The following is a 23042-nucleotide window of genomic DNA, read 5'->3' as shown; positions in this document are numbered from 1 at the left end:
AAACAAATAGTCTTTCAAGACGTCATAATTATTTGGACAACCTCGTGCTAGGTTTGTGATTTATGTTTCATTCTCAACTGTAAGGTAAATTATGGTTGAAATATTTATCAAACAAACATTAACATCAAAGTTAATAAGTAAGAAATGTACACTTGGTCTGCATATAATTCAAAGTAGACTTCAGAGCTCTGAACACATTAGTACTTACTGTTTGTTTAGAAGCTACTTTTGTACAAAATTCAAACACTTTTCAACCACATTCATTTAAAAGACGAGTATATACAATGTATTTGTCGGGTTTGATCTTCAAAACTACATTATACTAATTATCGTGTTAGTCTTAAACAACCCATAACAAAAGATACCAGTCCATACTATAGACTGGAATTGAAAGCAGTAGGCGAAATGCAGGAGTCTGACAGCAACAGTAATAGTAACTCTTACGTGCGCTTTCCACCTTCTTGCGCTGCTTTCTCCTCCTTATAGAATAAACAAAACGTCGATAATCTAACCTTTCAATCAACTACTTTGACAAACACATTTTTTGTCAAAATCATTATAAACATATGCATGGCCTTAAATGTCCATCAAAAGCATGAAATGAGTTTTGTCTGGCTTAACATTTATTTGATTAAAAATATCATACCAGCATACAACGGGATCATAGGACATTGTTTTAGCAACAAAATGACATTGCGATAAATAAACAATATCGGAAATCATTTTTAGCATACAAGTGACACCATACAACTGTTTTGGACCTGTGTAATGGGAATTTTAGCAGATTTATCCGAGATTTTTTTTTGCTGCGTATCTGTCCTGCGTCACACACTTCCAGTCTAAATTAAATTTATAGAAATGCATAAGTTGTTATTCAAAGCATTTACGAAATAATGTTTTATATATATATTCAAGTTTTTTAAAAAATGATGATATTTGATTTTTAATTTTATTAAGTCACAATATTTTGGTTAAGGTGAAGTAAATTCATATTCAGTTTGATATATATATCTTGGTCGACAGTGAAACAGATGGTGAGTCCGTTGTTTATGCACGCACAGCTGTGTTTTTGTTAGTTATTGATACACTCATCAATGAGGAAAAAGTTTTGTATAACTTATGGTATTGTTTCCAAAACCAAAATATAATTAGATACATTATTTCATCATCTTGGATATTCTTCATTTGGAAAGCATAACACAGTCTGGTCTCTAAGTTTTGCTTTCAACTAGTTATAAGGGGTTCTAAGGTAGAATTCAGCTAACCTTGAAGACGGAGGTTTCTTCCTATTTGAAGGTTTATACACACTTTTCGGGGATGTCAATAATATCAATGGGGTTCAATTTTACAGAGGAATTATATATCAATGGCGAGTAGTTGTTATGTTGATGGGTCATGAATTATCTTTTTCTAGTAGGGCGTCTGCAAAAAACTATGCATCACTCCTTATATCTCACTAGTATGATTATTTCCATATGTTTATCGTCTTAAGTGTTTATGTTTTATTGTCGTAAGTTGCACATTTCTTTTCAATCTAATCAAGATGGAAAATAAAATTGAGAATGGAAATGGGGAATGTGTCAAAGAGACAACAACCCGACCATAGAGCAGACAACAGCCGAAGGCCACCAATGGGTCTTCAATGCAGCGAGAAACTCCAGCCCCTAAACAAATATGTATACTAGTTCAGTAATAATGGACGTCATACTTAACTTCAAATTATACACAAGAAACTAAAATTAAAAATGATACAAGACTAACAAAGGCCAGAGGCTCCTGACTTGGGACAGACGCAAAAATGCGGCGGGGTTAAAGACTGTTTGTCTGAAAACAGAGAAATATATGAGTGGGTAAGGACGTATTGGTCAGGATGTTTCACAAAACATTCAATAAATGACTGGTTGATGCATATTAACCTTGTTCGAAGGTCAGTGCCATCACTTTGTTTCCGTCTACCGTTGTCGTTTCTTTAAAAATCTTCTCCGCTGAAATTGTTCAACGGATTGAAGCCAAAGTTTGTCTGCTTCATCTATATGAAGTTAACTCAATTGTTTTTTTTTTCAATTTTTGTCTTGGTTGATCAACCAACATGGCTGCCTTGTCTAAAATAGAACATACTAAAGTTTTGGCTAGTATGTATAAATCTATAGCAATTAGAGAAAAACTGTAGGGGTAAAAATAGTCAGCACAATAAAAAGTTTGGAACCCGCCTATTTTGGAATTATTGCCCGAGAAATGTGTTGATTTTTTGGCGTTTCCTTGTCATTGTTTCAACAACTATAAGACTTTTCTTCAAAGTGTAAAATGCAATAATAATAAGCATCCAAAAAATATTTTATCTTTCTCAAACACAAAATGCATTTAACTTTTATATATCTAGTGGATGCCAGGCCTTAAAACCTTTTCAACTGGACAGGTTAGTCTGTACTCAGAGTAGTTTTTGAGATGTAAATACAGCCATTTTTGTCTATTTGTTATGATGAACCTTAAAACAAGCCAGATTTAACACAACTGGGTGTTAGATTTTGTTCGTGTTACATATACTTGTATCCCGATTTCATGCTCTCTTCGTGCTAATTCTAAAAAGGGAAAAAACAAATATTCTGAATAGTTTCTTTAAAAACTGTTGAAGAATAATCTGCTTTTCCGCGATATACTGCGAAAGTACTTTTGTTCGTGGGGTACTAATTTTCGTGGTTTTCGTGATTGGGTTCAACTACGAATTCAAATTCCCAACGAAATGTAAAATTTCCATTTAAAACTAAAATGCTCTAATAATATCCACGAATTCAAAAACTCACGAACCAAATAAATTTTGAAAATCAACGAGAATCGATACCCACGAATAAAAGTACCTTCACAGTAAATGTCGTGAAAAAAGATGAAAAAACATAGCATTTCCATTCATAAACTAAGTTATACAAAGTGACCTGTATTTATTTTTCATACACTATAACAATTCGTTTGTGTCTTGCTTCAAACAGTTATAGTTATATTTGTATTGTAACAGGATAATGATTTTTAAAGTTCATATCTAGATCAATTAGTGCGTTTTATTTCACATTATAAATGAGCCATGGGGAGTACTAAAACCTGAACACACCAGAAAATAATATCCCATTTTAGTGTGGTCGGTAAAATAGGACCCAATCATGCAAATCTTTACAAAAAATAATATTTTGACGGTATATAAGTCAGATAATGCATAATTTAAGGGTTTTCTTGTCGTATAATACGTTCTTACGGGTTTATACTCGGTATGGTTTGAAAATATTTTTTTCAAAGAAATAAATATCTGAAAGCCGGTTTGTGAAACAAATAGGAAAAATATAGGAAGGCTGTCTATACGGGTCTTCGTAATTATACTGAAAAAGATCAATATCATTCCAAAAAAAAAAATAACAAAATTATTATCGCCTTCAAACACCTTCACACATCTGTTTTTTTTTTTTTTTTTTTTTTTTTTTTTTAGATAATAAAAGAATATACAGTTATGTAATAATACAAACATTACGTCTATATGTGTTAAGATAAACAAACCTGTCAAGTTTTAATTATAAACTTGAAAATTCCGCAAGATATAAATACTTTTGGCACAAAAGCATGTGAAAAGAGTCAATCAAAGTTGAGAAACAAAGTAATCAGTGCTGGTTATAACTGACTCTATATCAAATGAAAATGGGCGATCCTGCTAAACGACAAAAACTGAAGCTTAAACCTTCAGACGTTTATTTCAGTCAGGAAACTATAGAGAATCGATTCGAAGATGGAGAGTTAATTGGTAAAAAGCTTGATAATTTGGTTTTGGAAAAAGAAAACATTTCTGGTATAAGGACAATACGTGTGAAGAATGTACACGGAAGATGGTATACATTAGATAACAGACGACTGTGGGTGTTCAGAAATTATCAGAAAATCACACAGTCAAACATTTATACCAGTCTTAGTATGGGATGATTTCGAATCGCAGAATCAACTTATATTTGCTGCAAACAACACTGGGGATGATGTAAAAATTCATAATGGTCTTCTTCCAGGAGGAGAAACTTATAAGAGTTGAAAGCATCCATGCCTGTACGTATTCTACACCATCAAGCCTACTTGTATATCATATTGGCATAGTGTCTTGGAATTGTACAAAAACTATTGCATCGTTTCTTTGGAAAGGTGTTTCCGGTGTTTATAGATACTGGAGAGGAGGGGAGAGAGATGTGGACACCATTGTATAATTTAAGTTGACATTCTGTGTTATTGATTGGCTATTACTGAGGAAATCAATGTATTTACAGCAGAGACATATTGTGTTTACAGTTCTTTTCTTTTCCTAAAATTGAAGTGTTAATTCGTTTTTCTATATGTCATGGTTTATTGTATAGACTTTGTCCGATTTTGGGTATATATTTTAACCGCCGTCATTTTTATCTTACCGCTAATAAACTAGAAAAAGTTATCAATGATTTGATGCAATTTATTCAATCGTTCTTCAGATGATGCACCACCTACAACAAAGATTGCAGCAGATTTGATGTATGCTATGTACGGATTTAAAACCATTATGAAAATAACTGAGATTTATGAAAATGTTCCTAATTCACATGGATTCCTGACAGCATGTTGATGTCTAAATTACATTAAACTAGGCGTTAAGAATAAAGGTTGTGCATTGTATAATAATATTTGTTTTGTATACATCAAGTCTCTACGGTGTTGATTTCATTAAATGCGTGGAATGTCTAGCTAATCCTTTTAACTGTGTGGGTTATTATTTATTGCACTTTATGCATAAATGAAAAAAAAAGCGTGAGCTTTATGAAAGAGAGAACATTTAATAACCATGGTAACATGTATGGACAAACAGACATTCATAATTTCATCTTTAATAAAAACAGAAAAGCTACTTTTTGAATTTTGACCAAGAGGATAATATATTGCAAATGGGGAAGAAATAATGTAGATACCAAAGAGACATTCAAACTCAAAAGTCGCTCCTTTACTGACAACTTCATGGCAAAAAGCAAAAATTTACCAAAAGACAAAACACAGTATACAAAAGCAACATAAAAACTTAGCAACATGAACCCCACAATAACCGGGGTTGATCTCATGTGCTCCGGAAGGGAACCAGATACTACACCACATGTGACACCCGTGATGTTAATTCTCAAATATGTTGATATGTTATATCAAGAGATAAGACGTCACGCAATAGCGGATTGGTTTATTGACTCCTATCTAAGCCTTGGACATTACCAAAATTGTAAACCATCTGTTATGTTAATGTTTAACCCTGAAACTTGACCGGTTAAAGAATTTTGAAATTTAACAACGTTTTTTAGGACAAAGGACAGACAAGACTATTACCGTAATAAACAACACATTGAAAAGCACAACGTACAACACTGTAAGATAACGCAAGGGGGGAACGGATATCTTTGAAACAAAACTAGGAGTTATCGTAGGTGCTCCGGGAGGGTCAGCAGATCCTGCTTTACATTTGGCACCGTCGTTTTGCTCATGTAAGTACAAACTTGGTGATTTTATTCAGCGATGTCACGTACAAGGAAAAGAGCACGAGATCTTGGTTACGACAATTGGAACATATCCGTCGTCATCTGTGAAACAGATATTCCATAACCGTCAATCAACTCCTGATGGCGTCCGTAAAATTTTCGAAGGGATGATTTCACTTCACCAGTGGGAATCCTTGATTTGATACCTTTCGTGTTCGCAGCAACCTTTTATGAAGGAAATCACAATAGGTGAATGCAGGCTTTGGAATATCCGCATCTTTTTCACATCACCCCTAGAGTGGTGGTTTTATATTAACTCTGAATCCCGACTTTAATTGCTGATAAAATTGGTTTTAATAGTTCAGAAAAAAGGTTTATTGGTACACTTGGGAGACCCACCAATATAACGTTGCTTGTAGTAACAATTATGTAATTAAGGAATTCCATAAAGTGGAGGAAGATCCAGTTCTTCATCACTGGTTGAAATTCCAAAACAAATCACAATCACATAGAAGAAGGGTAAGATTGAACAGAAAAAACAAGATATAATTTTTAAGGTTTGAACAAAAATTAAAGACAGAACGTTGACAAAAGAAACAAAAATCAGAACTTGCACGAGATAAAAAAAATATATATATATGGTCCTGTGAAATCAGAGAAAAACAATTACGAAAAATTCACATGGTCTACTTTTTGTCATAGGTCAAAACATATGCTGTGCTTATACTCAAATTATGTACCACCCCTAACTTCACTTTGAGTCTTCTTGAGAGTTCAATTTGGCCGCTTTCCAGCTATTTCTATACTGTTAAATTTTCCAACGTATGTCTTTATGAGATGAAACGTGAAGATCTTGAAACCAGTAGGTAAACAAAACAGAATATAAATGAATGTTTAAAATATCTCCCCAGAAAGGCTTGGTTTGTGAATCGGTTATATTTAAGTGCAATCTTAACAAGTGTATACAATTAATATACCGAAATATTTTCAGACATCACCGGCAAAACAAGCAAATATAAGTGGGAATACAGTTTAAACTGCAAAATTGAGTTTAAAAAGGTGAGAGGATTATTATTATTTGAGAGGCATAGCGTCTGAAATACGAAGGTAGTACACCGTTCAACTGAAATACGAAAACCTAATGCTGCCAATAAAATGAACAAGATTCTTAAATATTAAGACATATGGACCAGAACTGATCATGTAATCATTTAAAAGAAAACGTTATGACTTCGGCAAATCATTTTGGAAACTATTGATCTTTGAATGATTTTGCAGACAGATTTTTAATACTCGAGAACATAAGACTTGTCATCTTTATGTTAATAATCTGAATTTAATTTTCAAAAGCATAAATATTTGCACACAAGTTTGGTCAGACCAAATTAGAATTGAGGGCGATTTATTGAAGTTTTTTAAATTAGATTCAACTGACGTTTCGCTTTTCAACCACATTATACATCTTCACTTAACAGATTTAACAGTTATGTTATAATACAATCATAATGTGCAGATGTGTAACGATAACCCAAAAATAACTAGACCTAATTGTAAACTTTGAATTTCCGCCAGAGGAAATTACTCTTAGCACAGAATCATTTAAAATTGTTTTCGTTAAAATCCAAATGTATTCATTTTTGTGCAGAGTTCACTTATTTTGATAACTATCAAGTGAAAAGCTAAAAAAGAAAAGAAAACTGGAGATAGATAATGAGGCAAACCAATTTGGAGATAATGTCAAAATACACAATTATCCTCCTTCGTGAGGATAAACGAACACAAGTGTTGACAAAACTAAATTTGCATTGTGATTTACTACACCAGTACACCTACTGTGTCTTATCAGCCTATTTTTGAAATAGTATAACACTATTGCTTCGTTTCTCTGGAAGTGATTCATCAATATATATGTAAATTCTAAAGGCTTTTGGTAAGGGGTAGAGAAAATTAAAAGTTTGTGTTGACTTTGTTTTTATACTGACTGAAATAAAGATGTAGCAAACAAAAGATACGCGTTTTACTTTTATTTTTTTAAAGGGAAAAAGAAATTCATTGCACTACATGTTTTCGTTTGAAATATAGATTTTTTAAAGATGAACGGGATATGATCATTTATAACAACCTATCATCATTTTTAAATGATCCAAAGTGCGATATGTTTTTTTAGAATACGACCGTTAATTCAGAACGTTAGAAATACAAACGTTACAAAAAATCGTCAACATCAGACTTCATGCGCTGGTTTGTTGTAAAGAGATAATAGACGATTTACTCTGTTGAATATTGTGTTCGCTAGATATAATTCTTAATGTGTTGGTTTAGAGGGAAGGCTATTTTTTTTATAGTATCAAGTACAAAGGATTTGCAAAAACTGTACTGTAGCAGATATAATGTCTGCAACGTCAGAATCCCACAGCGTCCCTATTATATATCTGTAAACCATTGCCGTGACGTAAGACTATTCATTTACCATGGTTTCGTTTTCTAGAATCAACGCTTCCTAGATCTATTGCAGAGATAGACTCACCAACTTTATATTCAATTGTTTCCATTGTGTGCTTAACTTAATTAAGTTTGAATTGGTTTTTAATTTACTGATTTCTGTTCAATTTTAGAATTAACTAAAAAAAAATCACCTTATACTTATCTATAAGTTTTATTAGCCTTCTCAGGGAATCGTACCCCTGCTGTTATGCGCGACTGATATCAAACAGATCGACGAAAGATATCGCCTTCTAATTGCTTGTTATTCAGAGGTTTGTATATATCAATGAACATAACTTAATTTGGAATTATGATACACACCGGTTCAATGGGCCCACATTTATATTAAAGATAGACATATAAGTTGGTAGCCGCGATGTGTAGATGAATTCATCAAAAGTCAAAGTTAAAGTAGAGATTTGTCGGTAAAGGTTCGATTCCCTGTTTTCTCATTGTTGTCACTTTGCATTTGTTTTTCGTTTTTCTTTTTTTTTTGGGTGCAAGTGTTGATATTTTTGCAATAAATACGATTTTCCCGTTTATCTTTGGTTTATTGATAATGTTATGTGTTCATTTTTTGCACATTTCAGAAGAAAATAATGACATGCAATTTGTCCATTTTTTGTAAATATAGTCTGATATTATCTTTGTTGATGCATTTCTTCAAGTTGCATATAGGCAAATCACTTTAAGAGTAAAAAGTGGAATCTTTTTAACAAACCAATGCTCTTTTTATTTTGTCATATGCACATTCGCGAAAAACAAACTTGACTAGGGCTTCCTGGTTAGCTTTTCCGGTAAAATATATCACAAATATAATAAAGGTAGGTCGACTTTTCAACAATATATTATTAATCTTTGAGTTGTTTTGTTCTATACGAGAATGTCACGCAATAGATAACAAACCAATGCTCATTCTTTATTTTGTCATATGAACATTCACCTTCAACACGCTTGGAAAACTATCAAATTTCAACCAAATGGTTAAGCGAAAAACAAACCTTACTAGGACTTCCTGTTTAGCTTTTCCAGAAAAATATATCAATATAAATAGGGTAGGTCGACTTTTCAACAATATATTACCAATTTTGAGTTTTTTGTTTGTTTACGATAATGTCACGCAATAAATAACTGAATGAGAGCGTGTCTTGTCTATTACTCGTACCAATGTAACTTAAAATGACATTGGAATGACTTTCTCCCGCCGGTAATCGCAGTCATCACAATCAGTTATTGAAAATGAGAGCATTAATAGAGCTTACATATTTATCATTGTATTAGTATTTTATTTTGGTATCAATTTAAACGTATAAAAACAGTTTTATCTATTTCTTTACGAATATAACTGAATCAACATGAATATACTTTACAGTATCATGAGTATGTCCGGTTAAGATAATCTGGTACCAGCTGTGATATTCTGAAAAAAATGTTGACATATCCTGTCAAATAAAATGTTCAACTAGCCAAGCAGGGATGTGGTAATCGTAATCTGTAGTCGTAATCGAATGTTATTGATTACATGTTTCCACGTAATCGACAGTAATCTGTAATCGACAACATTTTGTTTTTGACCTTGGGGAAATTTTGTATGTAAGGAAGATGTTAAAAATCAATAGACCAAGTGCTGACCTATCGGTGTTGTTTGTTTTTTATTGTTTGTGACGTTTTGTTGCTTTCTCATTGACCTGCAACCAAAACCGATTTAATCTTACAATATCATGTATATATAAAATCTTAAAAACTCTGACTCATTTACACATTTTTCTCGTGTACCTGCACTTGTTAAAATGATTGCTTACCGATTGTTACAATGGTGAGCTTTAAATGTTCAAATTTGGTGCTTTCGGATAATCAATTTATTCTGTTCCAACTTTTATATATAATATTTCTTTTTTAACAAAAACAGTGCATATTGTTTTCTTAATTAGCATTGAATTTACTATGTTAATTAACTTAACTTATATTTCAGAAAAATGACGAGTCAATTACCACACTGTGACATTTACACTCTTCGTGATATTTTCAAACCAGCTACTGTTTGGTGTTCTGAATGTGATGAGTCAGAAAACTCGTATATTGCATTCCTGGAAAACAACCCAGAATCTATACAGTTTGAGCTGCAGTTTGTCCCTTCAAGTAATTTGAACATCATCCTTGACTTCGGAACAATCAACGCATTGTCAAAGGCATTAAGCATTAGGTTGGATCAAGATAACAAGGCTCAAATTTCCATCAGAAATTCCAGCCGTCAGAGACATTGATACAATCTCTCTTAAGAAAAGAGGCCGTGGTAAAGTAATTGAAGTTCTTGACTTCTTACCTAATGACACTTACCTTGTTCGTGTTGGTAAACAGCTTTATCGATTTTCAACATCGGGTAAATTAATAAATCAATACGACATGCTTTGGGAATCGAAACATGCAATACATATTGATGATCAAAATATAGTTGTCTTATTTAGTAACACAAACAAGATGTGCATTTACAATATGACGACTAAAACAATGAAAAGTGTAAATAAATGTGTAACAAATGATGTTAAATCAAATATAGTATTAAATGACAATTAGCTTTTTATATCTCTTCTGGATACATGGGAAATGTGATGAAAATTGTCAATATTTCAGACCAATCAATATCGTCTCATGATTGCAGAATTTGTTCTAAAACGGCACACATTTCAAAATTTAAGGACATGCACATTTATTATTCTAATGGTAGGACAGTTACTTGCTGTGATATAAAGGGCAATGTAATATGGGAAAAAACAGACCCCCTTCTTACAAAACCCGCCGGTATATGTTGTGATAGTAATGGTGTTGTTTACGTTGTCGATGTCGAAGTAGAACTACTCTTTGGATTTTCCCCTGATGGTAAAAGAGTGAAAGTACTTCTGGACAAATCCGCTGGACTTAAACGTCCATACTCAGTTAGAATAGGGTCAAACAAAACCCAAATCATTATAAATTGAAATAAGGAGAGGTATCGTTATAAAATCGTATGACAAATTTAGTTTCTTTGTTATGTTTTGCTCATTCAACATTTCTAAATATGTGTGTACACTTTGAATAGACTAGTTAACAGTTGTATTCTTGTTAGACACTACAATCGAGCAAAGTTAGTCAACATATATGAAATGGGTTTTTCACAAATATATGTGCATGTATAGTACTATGTAAAGTTATTAAAACTAGATTGACCTTTGCAATTGTCTTTCTTTTTATAATTAGTGAACACTAGGATTCTGATAAAGTATTAATTATGTCCTTCTGAAATCATTTCTGTGTATCACTTCAAATGTCCTTTGAAAAAATCATACAACAAGTACGGCTATTTTTTTCTCTTGCTAACTGAAATGTGAAAAATGGTAGGTCATAATAATGGACAGGTTATATCACCTGTTGTTCTTATTCATTAATGTCACGCAATAAAGGTCGTTAAACAAAACTAGTATCGAACAGTATTTTCAAAGAACGAACAACAGATGAGAAAAAAAACCTAAGTTAACAATATCAGTTTTGTCCTTTTTTTTAACCCAAACCTTTTCCTTTACCTGTTTATCCTTATCTGTGGAACATTGGAATATCGATTTGGTTTACAACACAGCGCAGACTTTTGCCAAGATGTGAAATATAAAATGTTTCACTAGCAAAGGAATCGATTGATGGCGAGAATATTTATGAAATTGTTAATGAACATATACATGATATATGATAGGAATTTTTAAACAAATAATAAAGTACAAGGGAGAGAGTCAATGTTCATTTTATTTTACAACTAGGTTGGTTTTTTTCAAATATCATAATTAATAGGCGAGTGACATTTATAAAAAAAGACGCTTAGTTAACGACTTTAATGAACCCACCTAACATACAGCTATGTTATATATCATTTGAAAGCTAATTATCTGTACTTTCTGTTTGCCCGGTCGTCAATAATTCGTACGGTGCATTTTTTGTTAAATCCAAATCAAAGGTCAAGAATGAACATTCCTACATTTTTGAAAGAATCAACGTAGAACAACAAAAAAGCTATCTTTTTGCAGATGGTGGTATTTTGGGCAACTGCAAGGATTGTTATAATTGGCTGTTTTATTAGCAGGAAGCGTGCTTGCAGTAATGTGATGATGTCAAAAATTTCCTTAGCACTAAATGAAATATGTTATTTCGTTTTATGATGATTAACAATTAAATCACTAATTTTTATCATTTTCACTAGAAGTACTGTAAAAAGGCGTTTTTATTACAAATACGTCATTAATATTTTCAAGTGAGTTTTACAAATGAGTAATAGTCCCTGTTCTAAAAGTTTTTCATATTTCATACATAAATTTATTATTTAAAAGACAGAATATGCAAAAATGCAAAAAGGATAGTACATATGATATGCTTTCGAATGGTATATGATTTAGCCGTATGTTTGGTGGGTGCATTAAAAATGAAATCCTATGGTTGATGTCATTCGACTATAAGTAAATACTAGTATTGTAGTTTACATAGGGGGTTTCGAACCTCTCATTTACGCATTAACTTTCAGTAATCAGATATAGGGCCATTCTAGTAAAGCGTACGAACATTTTTATATACATTTATTCTTTCCATGACAGCTTATTGGATTGGTGCAATAGATTTCGAAACGGCAGGTGTTTGGAAATGGGATACTAGTCAGACGGTGAATACAGTAACTGACTGATCCCCGGATCAGCCAGATAACTATCTTGTGAATCAGGATTGTGTGTAAATTATGAAGGCAGAAGGGTACACATGGGATGATCAACCTATATGAAGGTATGAGAGGTTTCATTTGTTAAATACCGTCATTTTTGTAGGATGTTCAATATTTTGAAAATAATTTATTTATGATTAAAGAATCAAGGAACGGTGAATTTTGATCGCCAACAGTTTTTTTTTTATTGTAAATAAAATACTGAAATAGCACTTATCTTGTGTTTATAAAAACTTTTTTCAGAGATAATAACAACTAGAAAATACGGTAAAACAAAATGTATATAATGGTTACTCTAAGGACCAGGGAAATCTTGTCTGATATTTTTTATATGGCATTGTAAGTTTGTTTTCGAATCATATGTTAAAATATTCCTTTGGTATCTTTCGCCTCTATTTCAAAAGGATCTGTTATCAACTTCAAATTCTTTAAACTATCAAAAAACACATGCGAAAAATATCAAAGGGATATTCAAACTCACAAGTTGAAAACGAATTGCCCATGACATGGCAAAGAAACGAACAGCGACGAAACGACACACAACAGTACATAGAACACAGCATAGACAAGTAATTACTAAGCAACACGAACCACGCTAGAAACCGGGGCGATCTCAGGTGATCCGGCAGAACAAGATCCTGCTCCACATGTGACATTCGTCGTGTTGCTCATGCAAGTACAAACCCCGTTTCTAAGTCTAATTAGGTAGGTCACATTCGATGAAAAGAGGACGAGATTGTGGTTACAGCAATTTGAACATACCCGTCGTCATATGTGAAACAGATAACGATCAGCCAACTCGTGATTGGATAAAGACATTACTTGATACAACACAACTACTGCCGAGATAGATGAAGGGTGTTCTCGTTTTCATGTTTGTGTTTACTAATCTAAATCCAAGAGAAATTATGTCGACACAATCTGTTTGATTAATTGTCCTTTAGTCGATGGTTTCTCATTGAAAATCATCTCCTTATTTCAAAGCTTATTTACAGTGCGTTTCTTTAATTGTGTTTTCGTCAAAAAGATGAATAGATACTGAAAAAAACTAAGGGAAAATAAGTTTTTTATCAGTAACATACATTGTATCAGCAAACAGATATTTAATCAACCGATTGAACAGCACGCCACTACATTGTTTTTGTTCTTTTAGTTTCCTTTTCGGTTTTTTTTTTAAAGTTCAACAGACATTATTTATTTATATATTACGTTTAATTGAATAATTAGAAAATTAAAATAATTCATTAACTTCGCTTCATTTTTAGGAAATACAGGGCCAAATAAAATAAATGTGTACATGTTCTTCGTTATAGCGGGCTCTACACACGCGCGAAGAATATTATGTTGATGCAATTCATACAACTACGATTTATATCATAAAAATTGTTCTTACAAAATATTAAAATTCCGTACTACTAAGATTTACTTAAATAGACAATAATTATCATTTTTCAACGAATTTTATTGAATACAATTATTATAACTTCAAAGCGGTCTCACATTCTAGATTACTAGAAACATTGTCTGAAACTTGTACTTCTAACACAATTACATTATTTGCAAGGTATTTGACGAGTACATTTTCCAGTAAAGGTGATCTAAAATGTAAAAAACACAAATTTTGATAAAATAGCAAAGTAGATGTTGGCAATAGTGGAGCTATTTAAAATAAAAAGCAGTTTTCAAATCCTGTTATGTTTACATTAAATGAAGAAAAAAAAAATACCAAGATCAGAAATTCCTATAATATGAACATGAATACAGAAACTGTTTATTTTTTTCGAGCAGTAGTTCATTAAAGGTGACTGTAAAAAAAAGGATCTTTTCTTTTTAGTATCGGGTGTTTGTTTGTCTTGTTTTTTTTTTTTTTTTTTTTTTATTTTCTTAATAGGAATATTATCATGTGGTTGTTCTATTTTGATTTGTTTGTTGATACTTTTACCTCGACACTCTTGAAAAACTTATAGCCATTTTATTTATCTAAATTAAAAATATATTAAAAGACAAAATCAATATCTAGTCTCATAAAACTTAAAACTGGTCAAAATCAGCATAATACAAATCTATATGATGTGTTGAAGGAATAACAAAAAGATGCAAAGGGCCGATTAAAATTAAAAATACAAGCGCATAATCAGTTTTATAAAATTACGTTGCTGTATTTCAGTGGAAGGGTTCAAAGTCGCACATTTATTTATACTTACGAGTTTTTCACAATTAACAATGTTTCATCCAATCCATCTTTCTTCATAGTAAGATAGCAGTGGGTTAACAAAAGATAGTGATCGTAGTGGTCCTCATTTACAGCTATTCTGTACACAAATTTCCCGCTGAACTGTTTGTCGTCCGTTTGTGTCAGTTCAGAATCATAGTACAGGTCGACATGAAATAAACTTTTTTCAGAGCCATTTGCTGTAAGTATTTAATATTTGTGTTAATATTTCAACATACCAAAGCGGATTATGCATTATTAAATGTATTGACGAGTTTAATTTGACATTCAAATCAAGATGATAATATTTTGATGTGCTATGTATTAGAACCTTGTTTGTACCAAACTGAATCACTATTTTGGAGTTTTTAAAGTGTTAGTTCAAAAGGTAACAGTTCACAGGAAGTCATGTAAGTCGTTGTTCCTTTGTTTTTTTGGGGTTTTTTTTTGGCTGTGCTGATTGTGTTATGGATGGATACCCCATATCCTTTCTTTTCTAATATATGGAAAATGCATGGGGAAAAAATATGTTCAAATCGTTAAATACTACCGATTGATCATAAAAAGGTACCGTCTAAGTTTCGGAACATTTCATATGGTCTGACAAAGTTAATGATGTCTGACAAATTTTTGTTCCAGAGTGATCTAAATGTTAACTACAAAAATCAGTAAATTCCGGAAAAGTGGAACAAAACTTCAAAATGTGTCCTTTACTCATAAACAGCTACTGTCCAAGTTCCTTAAAAATCCAGTCAAAATTTTGACAAAGTTTTTGATGTCTTGAAATATTTAAAGCACATAAGGAACTCAAATCAATACGCCTCTAACATCGACGCCGCCACCTGATGACGAAATATAGGATAGTTTTTTCTCGACAAAAAGTAAACGTAACTATGACATCGTAGAAGAGTACTTTGTTGGGAAAAAAAGGGGGGGGGGGGGGGGGTAGTTAATAAAATAGATAAATAAATAAGTAAATAAATAAAAAGAGCTTTTCAAATTGATGTGTTAGATCGATTGATTATTGGTTACGATATTGCAGAATAATCTATTTTTTTTATTCGAGCGTCACTGATGAGTCTTTTGTAATTGAAACGCGCGTCTGGTGTACACAATTGTACTCTTGCTATCGATGTTATAGAAAAACTGAAAGCTCTTTTGAAGATATTGTAAACATTCTTACCGTTGTCATCATCTAATTCTAAATTTCCATCGATCTGATGGTAATGAAGGATTCTGTCGTCCTTAAAAAGTTTACACTCTAAAGGAATGTCATGTGTAACACCCTCTGATATAAATGTTATGTTGTTTTGATAAGTAATGTAGAAATGGGATATCTGAAAGAAGGAAGGCCAATATCATCATTTTCTTAAGATAGTCCTTGTACTTTTTAAAAAACTATGTTTTAACTACAATTTATTAAGAATTTATGAATTGAAGATAATCCTCCAAATGGCCAGTGATATTGCTTGTATTATTTAAAAAATATACATAACCAATATTATAAAATATCTCAACTTATGCATAAATTTTTAAGTGCAAAATGCTTGACTTACTGAATTGTTATATGTATTGATCAGATCTCTACATTGTATACAATCAAACGTTTAGCAACGGGGATTAAAAAATGTCTTCTGAGTTGATTTTTTTTTCTTATGCACTATAAAACAATATAATAACTATACATCATCTTTTCCAGTAAAATTGGCTTAAAGTGATAATAAGAAGATAATTTTTTTATGATTCAAATAACTATGTAACATTTCACCGATCTATTATATTTCTGAATGCAGAGCACACGCCCTTTTGAAATGATTTTCATATGGTACATCCGAAGTCAAACCCGTTATAAGGCATAACACATTTAAAAAAAAGTATAGTTTTGCAAAATAAGGTGCCAAAGATGTAGAATGAGACAACTATCCAACAGAGTTAGCCGTGTAATCTCATTTCCGAACAATTACAACCCATAAGGGTGACTGGGGAATAGAAACATGGTCAAAGCAGGTCTTCTTCCGACCGGCAATAAAACCCTTGTCAAAGTGGGGCGTCCGTTTGGATGTGTGGGATGTACAAGTACGCAGCCATGTCCGGTCAGAATGGGAACGTTAAATCCGATACCTTGTGTACAGAGAGAGAAAGTGTGCCACGCTCTTTGTTAAGAACCCTTGCAATAACTCTTCGAGGGATCCGTATGTGGCCTGTTACATGTCTGTGCCAATCCAATCTTCCCACAATTTTCCAGTGGCAGTCTAAATTTCCAAGACCTTCATCCCGGACTACCTCTAATACAGGACCTACCTATTAGTATTTTATTTATTGTTACATACGTCCTGAACATGCATGAAATGTTTGACACTGGACGTTAAGCAACCAACAACCAATCAATCAATCAATCAATAATTACATAACTTGATTTACAAACTGAATGTTTTCAATAACAACCCATTACTAAATCCTGTTTAAATTGGATATGGAATTTGAGCGGAGAGTTTCCTTGGCAACTGACAGACCACTAACAACGGTACCGACAAGTTTCAGAGATGAAAATATGCTTGTTTTGTATGCATGTCTTGAATAATTATCAACCGTCTAAAGGTAAATATGTGTATTCCACGGGAGAGGAGATACACATTTTAAGTTTGAGTGATGAAAAGAAAGCATGGTCATGTAATTTTCTACACTTTGGCAATACATTGCACGGAATGTCAGCACAAGTATAGGACGATAATATCAAAGGAACAGTAACCAAAGAACACAAGAAATCTCAAATACATAAAGAAGTTTGGTTATATTGCCTAAAATAAGTTATATATATTATTTACTTTTCGTAGAATTTGTTGTAGCGAGTGTCTCTGCTCTAAATGATAATCAAATACTATATACATGATACACATTATGAGAATTTTGCGCGCATTTATTCGTGTCGAAGAGAACTAAGAAATTTAACAGGCCAATCGAAAACTGTGAATTGTAAATTGAATACAATTTTGCTTTGTAATGTCCCGAACTAAGTGCGACAAACAACGTTTAAAAAAACTAGGATTGCGCCACACGAAAGCCAACAAAAGTGATTGCAATCTTGTCCCTACTTCGCTTGTTTGTCCTTCTTGATTACTCTGTTAAATCCTTCGATGAAAGATGTTCGGTAATAAGTCACGCTCATTACTTAACCATTAAACACTTACCAATACCAACAACAAGCACGCTTTGATTCTTTTACACAAGAAACCTATTTGATAACGGAATTAAACATTTTAAAATTGGCACGTATTTTTGTTCTGATAAAGAATAGACTTGGTCGTTGCCAAAAGAAGAAGGTGCTTTATATGGGTACGCAAAGTTTATTTTATACATTTTGATAAGTCTGCATAATGTGTGGTCGCAATGCTACGGGTTTTTTATGAACAACAAACATAATTGTCAGATTAATGAATGCGATCTCTTGAACTGCTGTATATAAATAATGCTATGATAAGTTAAAATGCAAGTTCTTACCAAAACAATGCCTATTTTGGCAACCACACGACACCCTTTCTATTAAACATTAAAATTATCTCACATTTTGTTTAATTTACAATAAGCATCGTACAGAGACAACACATGATGTGCTGTTAGCAGGCCACACCAGCGTTTTCCATTAGCATCCTAAAAGAGTTGTTGCATTAATTTTAGTCTTACAGTTTTACATTCAAAGTTTTACCATATTCACCAATATTAATCTGATTTTCTTCTTCTTTTTTTGTAACATTCTAGTAAGCTTAAAACAGTTTTATACAATATAATAATCAAGAACTTGTATTTACATTTTTGGTTGACCCACATTCACTATAAGGCTGATTAAACAGAAGTGTGTCACCAACTATTTGTCCATAACAGTCAGGATCCATCATGTATATGTCAGAGTAATTGACTTGTAGGTTTGCCATTTTTAATAATGTGATGTTGATTGCTGCTCCCCATCTATTCACTTCACAGTTCAGGGACAACAGATCTTTGAAATCAAATGCTGAAAAACAAACAAATTATTCAGATGATTTGCGCTCAAAAATAATTAAATATATCAAAATACATTACTATGTTTTCAATTATTTCAAGGTAAATGACTCCTTAATAATAAAGTGAACAAAATAGATATTTCTGCTTTAAACAAATCTGCGTGCGGAGGTAACACAGTTATTTCAGTTTCTCACCTCCAATAAAATAAGTAGAGAAACAGTTATTTAATATAAAATATATATTGAGTTCAAATGAATGATAAGGTGCAACAAATGCAATACGATTCAGTAAACAATTGTGGCACAAAAAAGAAAATCTAAAAATTCCATCGTACTATATTTTTACATGCAGAAGATGTACTAACGCACATTTGTGTTGAACAACTAAATAAGAATCTTGATTGGTGCTATGGCACATTATAAATAATTACAAAAAAAGAACATCTATGAACATACGAAACGTCATAGTGTGACAATGGCCCTCAAGTAAAACTTTCTTGTCTATACTTTAATAATTTATAATTTTAAGCTTTTTTGTTTGTTTCTCTGATAAAGAATTATTCTCAAAGATGCTCACAAAATGTATTTCGTACGGCAACACTTAAACAATAGAATAAAGAAACAACATTAAACGAATTTTCCTTTTAATTGATCCGTTGGTAGCCTTTTCAAACGCCCTACATCTGCGTCTGACCAATACTCTCTCTCTTTCAGTGTCAGCAACTTCTTGTCCAGCTTGTTCGAGTCACTTTTTAGAACTCGCGTACTGGATTTATTATTTGTCCATGAAATGTTTGCAAATCAATGTTAAGGCAACAACAATTATTTATATTTTAACATGTAATGGCGTTACATATTTGCATATACATCATAACAAAATGCCGAGAAGTTGCTACATAATCATATTTTCTTTACTTATTTTTCAAAATAAAATTGTTTCCATCAACATTCATGGATGTTGAACATATCATGTCATGTATGATTTTGAACTAAATGTCAATAAGATCAGTTAATATCCGTAAATAAACTTAATGGCGATAAGTACGATGAAAATCCGTATGTAAAATAATGGCGATAACTACTGTTAAAATTCGTAAATGGCATAATGGCGATACACACAGTTAAAATAGTTAAATGGATATAGTGGTGTTGCGTACAGTCATAATCAGTTTTAAATAACTTAATAGCTACACGTACAGTTAAAATCCGTAGATACCCTTAATGGTGATGACTTTGGTTAAAATACGTTAATACACTTGATGGCGATAAGTACATTTTTTTCTACAATCAAAAACCGAAAATAAACTCATTGGCGTTACGAACGGTTGTACTAGGTTAATTGTGCGAAAAATAATAAAATTCAGATTTTGTAATTATGAACTGGCATATTTTCATTGCTAATTGTAAAATTGCAGCTCGAAAAGAGAGAAGTTTTTTTTTACGCCCGGTCCTATATAAATAACTAATTTACTGAAAAAGATTGATAAGAAATGAGGAAGAAATTTGACAATATATCACATTTAAACAGTCACATAATTGTCACATTTGAACTGTCACTTAATTGTCACATTTGAACTGTCACTTAATCGTCACATTTGAACAGTCACTTAATCGTCACATTTAAACTGTCACTTAATCGTCACATTTGAACAGTCACTTACTCATTTGGTTGAATAGTATTTTTCAAAGTGTTGATAAGCTAATTACTGTTGTGATTGTTTCTAAAAAAAACCTAGAGGCTCTAAAGAGCCTGTGTTGCTCAAATAGGTCTATGTGCATATCCAACATTGTAGACGAAAATAGAATTCATAACAAAAATCTCTTTTTTGTTGATCTTGTATTGCTGATCGTTTTGTCTGTTTAAGTTTCTCTCTATCTTCTTTAATTTTTACTCAAAACACAACAGAGGGTACAATAATCTTCATATAAAGGCAATCACTTTTATAAATATTTATCAAAGGTACCAGGATTTTAATTTAATACGTCAGACGCGCGTTTCGTCTTCCTAAGACTCATCAGTGACGCTCAGATCTAAATAGTTATGAAGCCAAACCAGTACAAAGTTGAAGAGCATTGAGGACCCGAAATTCCGAAAAGTTGTGCCAAATACGGCTAAGGTAATCTATTCCTGAGATAAGAAAATCCTTAGATTTACGAAAAATTTAAAGTTTTATCAACAAGAAATTTACTTAAATGACCATATAATTGATATTCATGTCAACACCGAAGTGTTGACTACTGGGCTGGTGATACCCTCGGGGACGAAACGTCCACCAGCAGTGGCATCGACCCAGTGGTATAAATAGATTTTAAAGGTACTAAAAAGAGTGACCTTCTAACATCTGGATGGGAAAAAATTAACCTATTTGTAGATCTTGCCTTGCTGATCATTTTTGCTATTCAAAGTTTCTATCTATTTATTATAATTATTAAGATATAAGGCAACAACGCCAAAAAACGGTCAAAAACGTCATCAAAGGGCAATTACTCTTAGAAGGAGTCGACTGGTGATTTCGACTATGGGACTTAATTCATGGTCTCGTCTTGGTAATGTTTTTTGCAATATATATATATGATATAGTTTTAGAGATGATAGGCAAAAATTAAAAAAATGGTAAAATTTGTCATTTAAAGGCAATAATTTATATAAGAAGTCCCCTGACAGTCTTGACGTAATTAGTAAATTGGCAGAGCTCAGTAATAGTTATCCCATGAGGACACGCTGTGTCAGTGTTAGATCACCCCGATGGTTGGAGGCCGGAGGGTGATCGTCCACTGACACACCAGTCCGAGTTGGATAACAATTTTACATCCCAGCTCTTTTAAGACTGTACAAAAAAAACGTTTACGCTTCATGAAATCTCGTTCAGAACACCATACAATAATTATGATATGCTCTATATAGTATATACTCTTTATGATTCCCGGATACAATGTTTAAATATGTTAAATTAGCAGTGAGTTTGAATCCAGTCGTCCTGGTGTAGGGGTATGAATCGTGGCTTCATATGCTTAAAGTCTTGAGTTGGATTCCCAGCATAGACACTGGCAATTAAATGAATGTTTATGCCCCGCCTACAATAGTAGTGAGGCATTATGTTTTTCTGTCTGTTCGTTCGTTCGTTCGTTCGTTTGTTTGTTCGTCCGTCCGTCCCGCTTCGGGTTAAAGTTTTTGGTCAAGGTAGTTTTTGATGAAGTTGAAGTCCAATCAATTGGAAACTTAGTACACATGTTCCCCCAGATATGATCTTTCTAATTCTAATGCCAAATTAGAGTTATGAGACAATTTCACGGTCCACTGAACATAGAAAATGATAGTACGAGTGGGGCACTTGTGTACTATGAACACATTCTTGTTTCTACATTTTTGAAAGTTAGTCTTTATGTCACATAATGCGGAAAAAAATATAACCAAGTTTTAATGTGTGTTCGACATTCCCGCCAAAATGTTACAGAACAAAAGAAAGCATGCAGAACAAAGAAACTCAACGTAGGGTGATCTGGTAGGGGTAGATTTTCTCTAATTATAACGGTTTTCACAATAATAGACAAAACTTGCATTTTATACCTATGTTCTATATTTACCCATGTCGGTTATCTTTGTTGGAAATCGGGGTTATATGACACTTTTTTAAAACTAAATACCCAAATGATGATTGTGGTTAAGATTGGTTTAATTTGGTCAATTAGTTTCAGAAGAGACGACTTTTGTAAAAGTTAAGGGACGATGGACGACGACTGACGCCACGTGATGAGAAAAGCTCACCTGTCCTAAGGGCTAGGTATGCTAACAAGGATGTTACGATGTAAACACATCATTACATATATATATAGCTCTTTATTTGAAATATGGCAGATTAAAAAAATCAAAAGTAATCTAATTTTTTCGAAATCTTTTTGATCCATTCAACAGATATCTGGGATAGTAATTGTACAATTAGAACACATGGCTCAGAAACATCAATAACGCGAACGATATATTTTTTTATGCTATAATTTTAAACCACGAATGTAAAAATCGGTGACATTTTATCATATTTGACGACTCTATCTTTCATTAAATGAATCTGTATATGCGTCATATAGTTTTTTTAACAAATTGTTTATGT

At 32.5% G+C, this 23042-nt stretch overlaps 1 protein-coding gene across 1 annotated transcript in view; it reads right to left on the bottom strand.

Moving 5' to 3' along the window:
• Window positions 1-14923: 14923 nt before the first annotated feature.
• The window catches only part of LOC127723953 (scavenger receptor cysteine-rich domain superfamily protein-like), a 48811-nt gene continuing 40692 nt past the window's right edge, over window positions 14924-23042 (bottom strand). The window contains exons 15-17 of the mRNA XM_052230669.1: window positions 18742-18944; window positions 16119-16272; window positions 14924-15135 (exon numbers count right to left, since the gene is read on the bottom strand). Of these exons, the coding sequence (XP_052086629.1) occupies window positions 14924-15135; window positions 16119-16272; window positions 18742-18944 (569 nt within the window). The remainder of the gene's footprint in view (window positions 15136-16118; window positions 16273-18741; window positions 18945-23042) is intronic.

The sequence above is a fragment of the Mytilus californianus genome, unplaced genomic scaffold (assembly GCF_021869535.1).
Source record: "Mytilus californianus isolate M0D057914Y unplaced genomic scaffold, xbMytCali1.0.p SCAF_13, whole genome shotgun sequence".
NCBI classification, from domain to species: domain Eukaryota; kingdom Metazoa; phylum Mollusca; class Bivalvia; order Mytilida; family Mytilidae; genus Mytilus; species Mytilus californianus.
The sequence above is the reverse complement of the archived record's forward strand: the minus strand, read 5'-3'. Positions and strand labels throughout refer to the sequence as shown.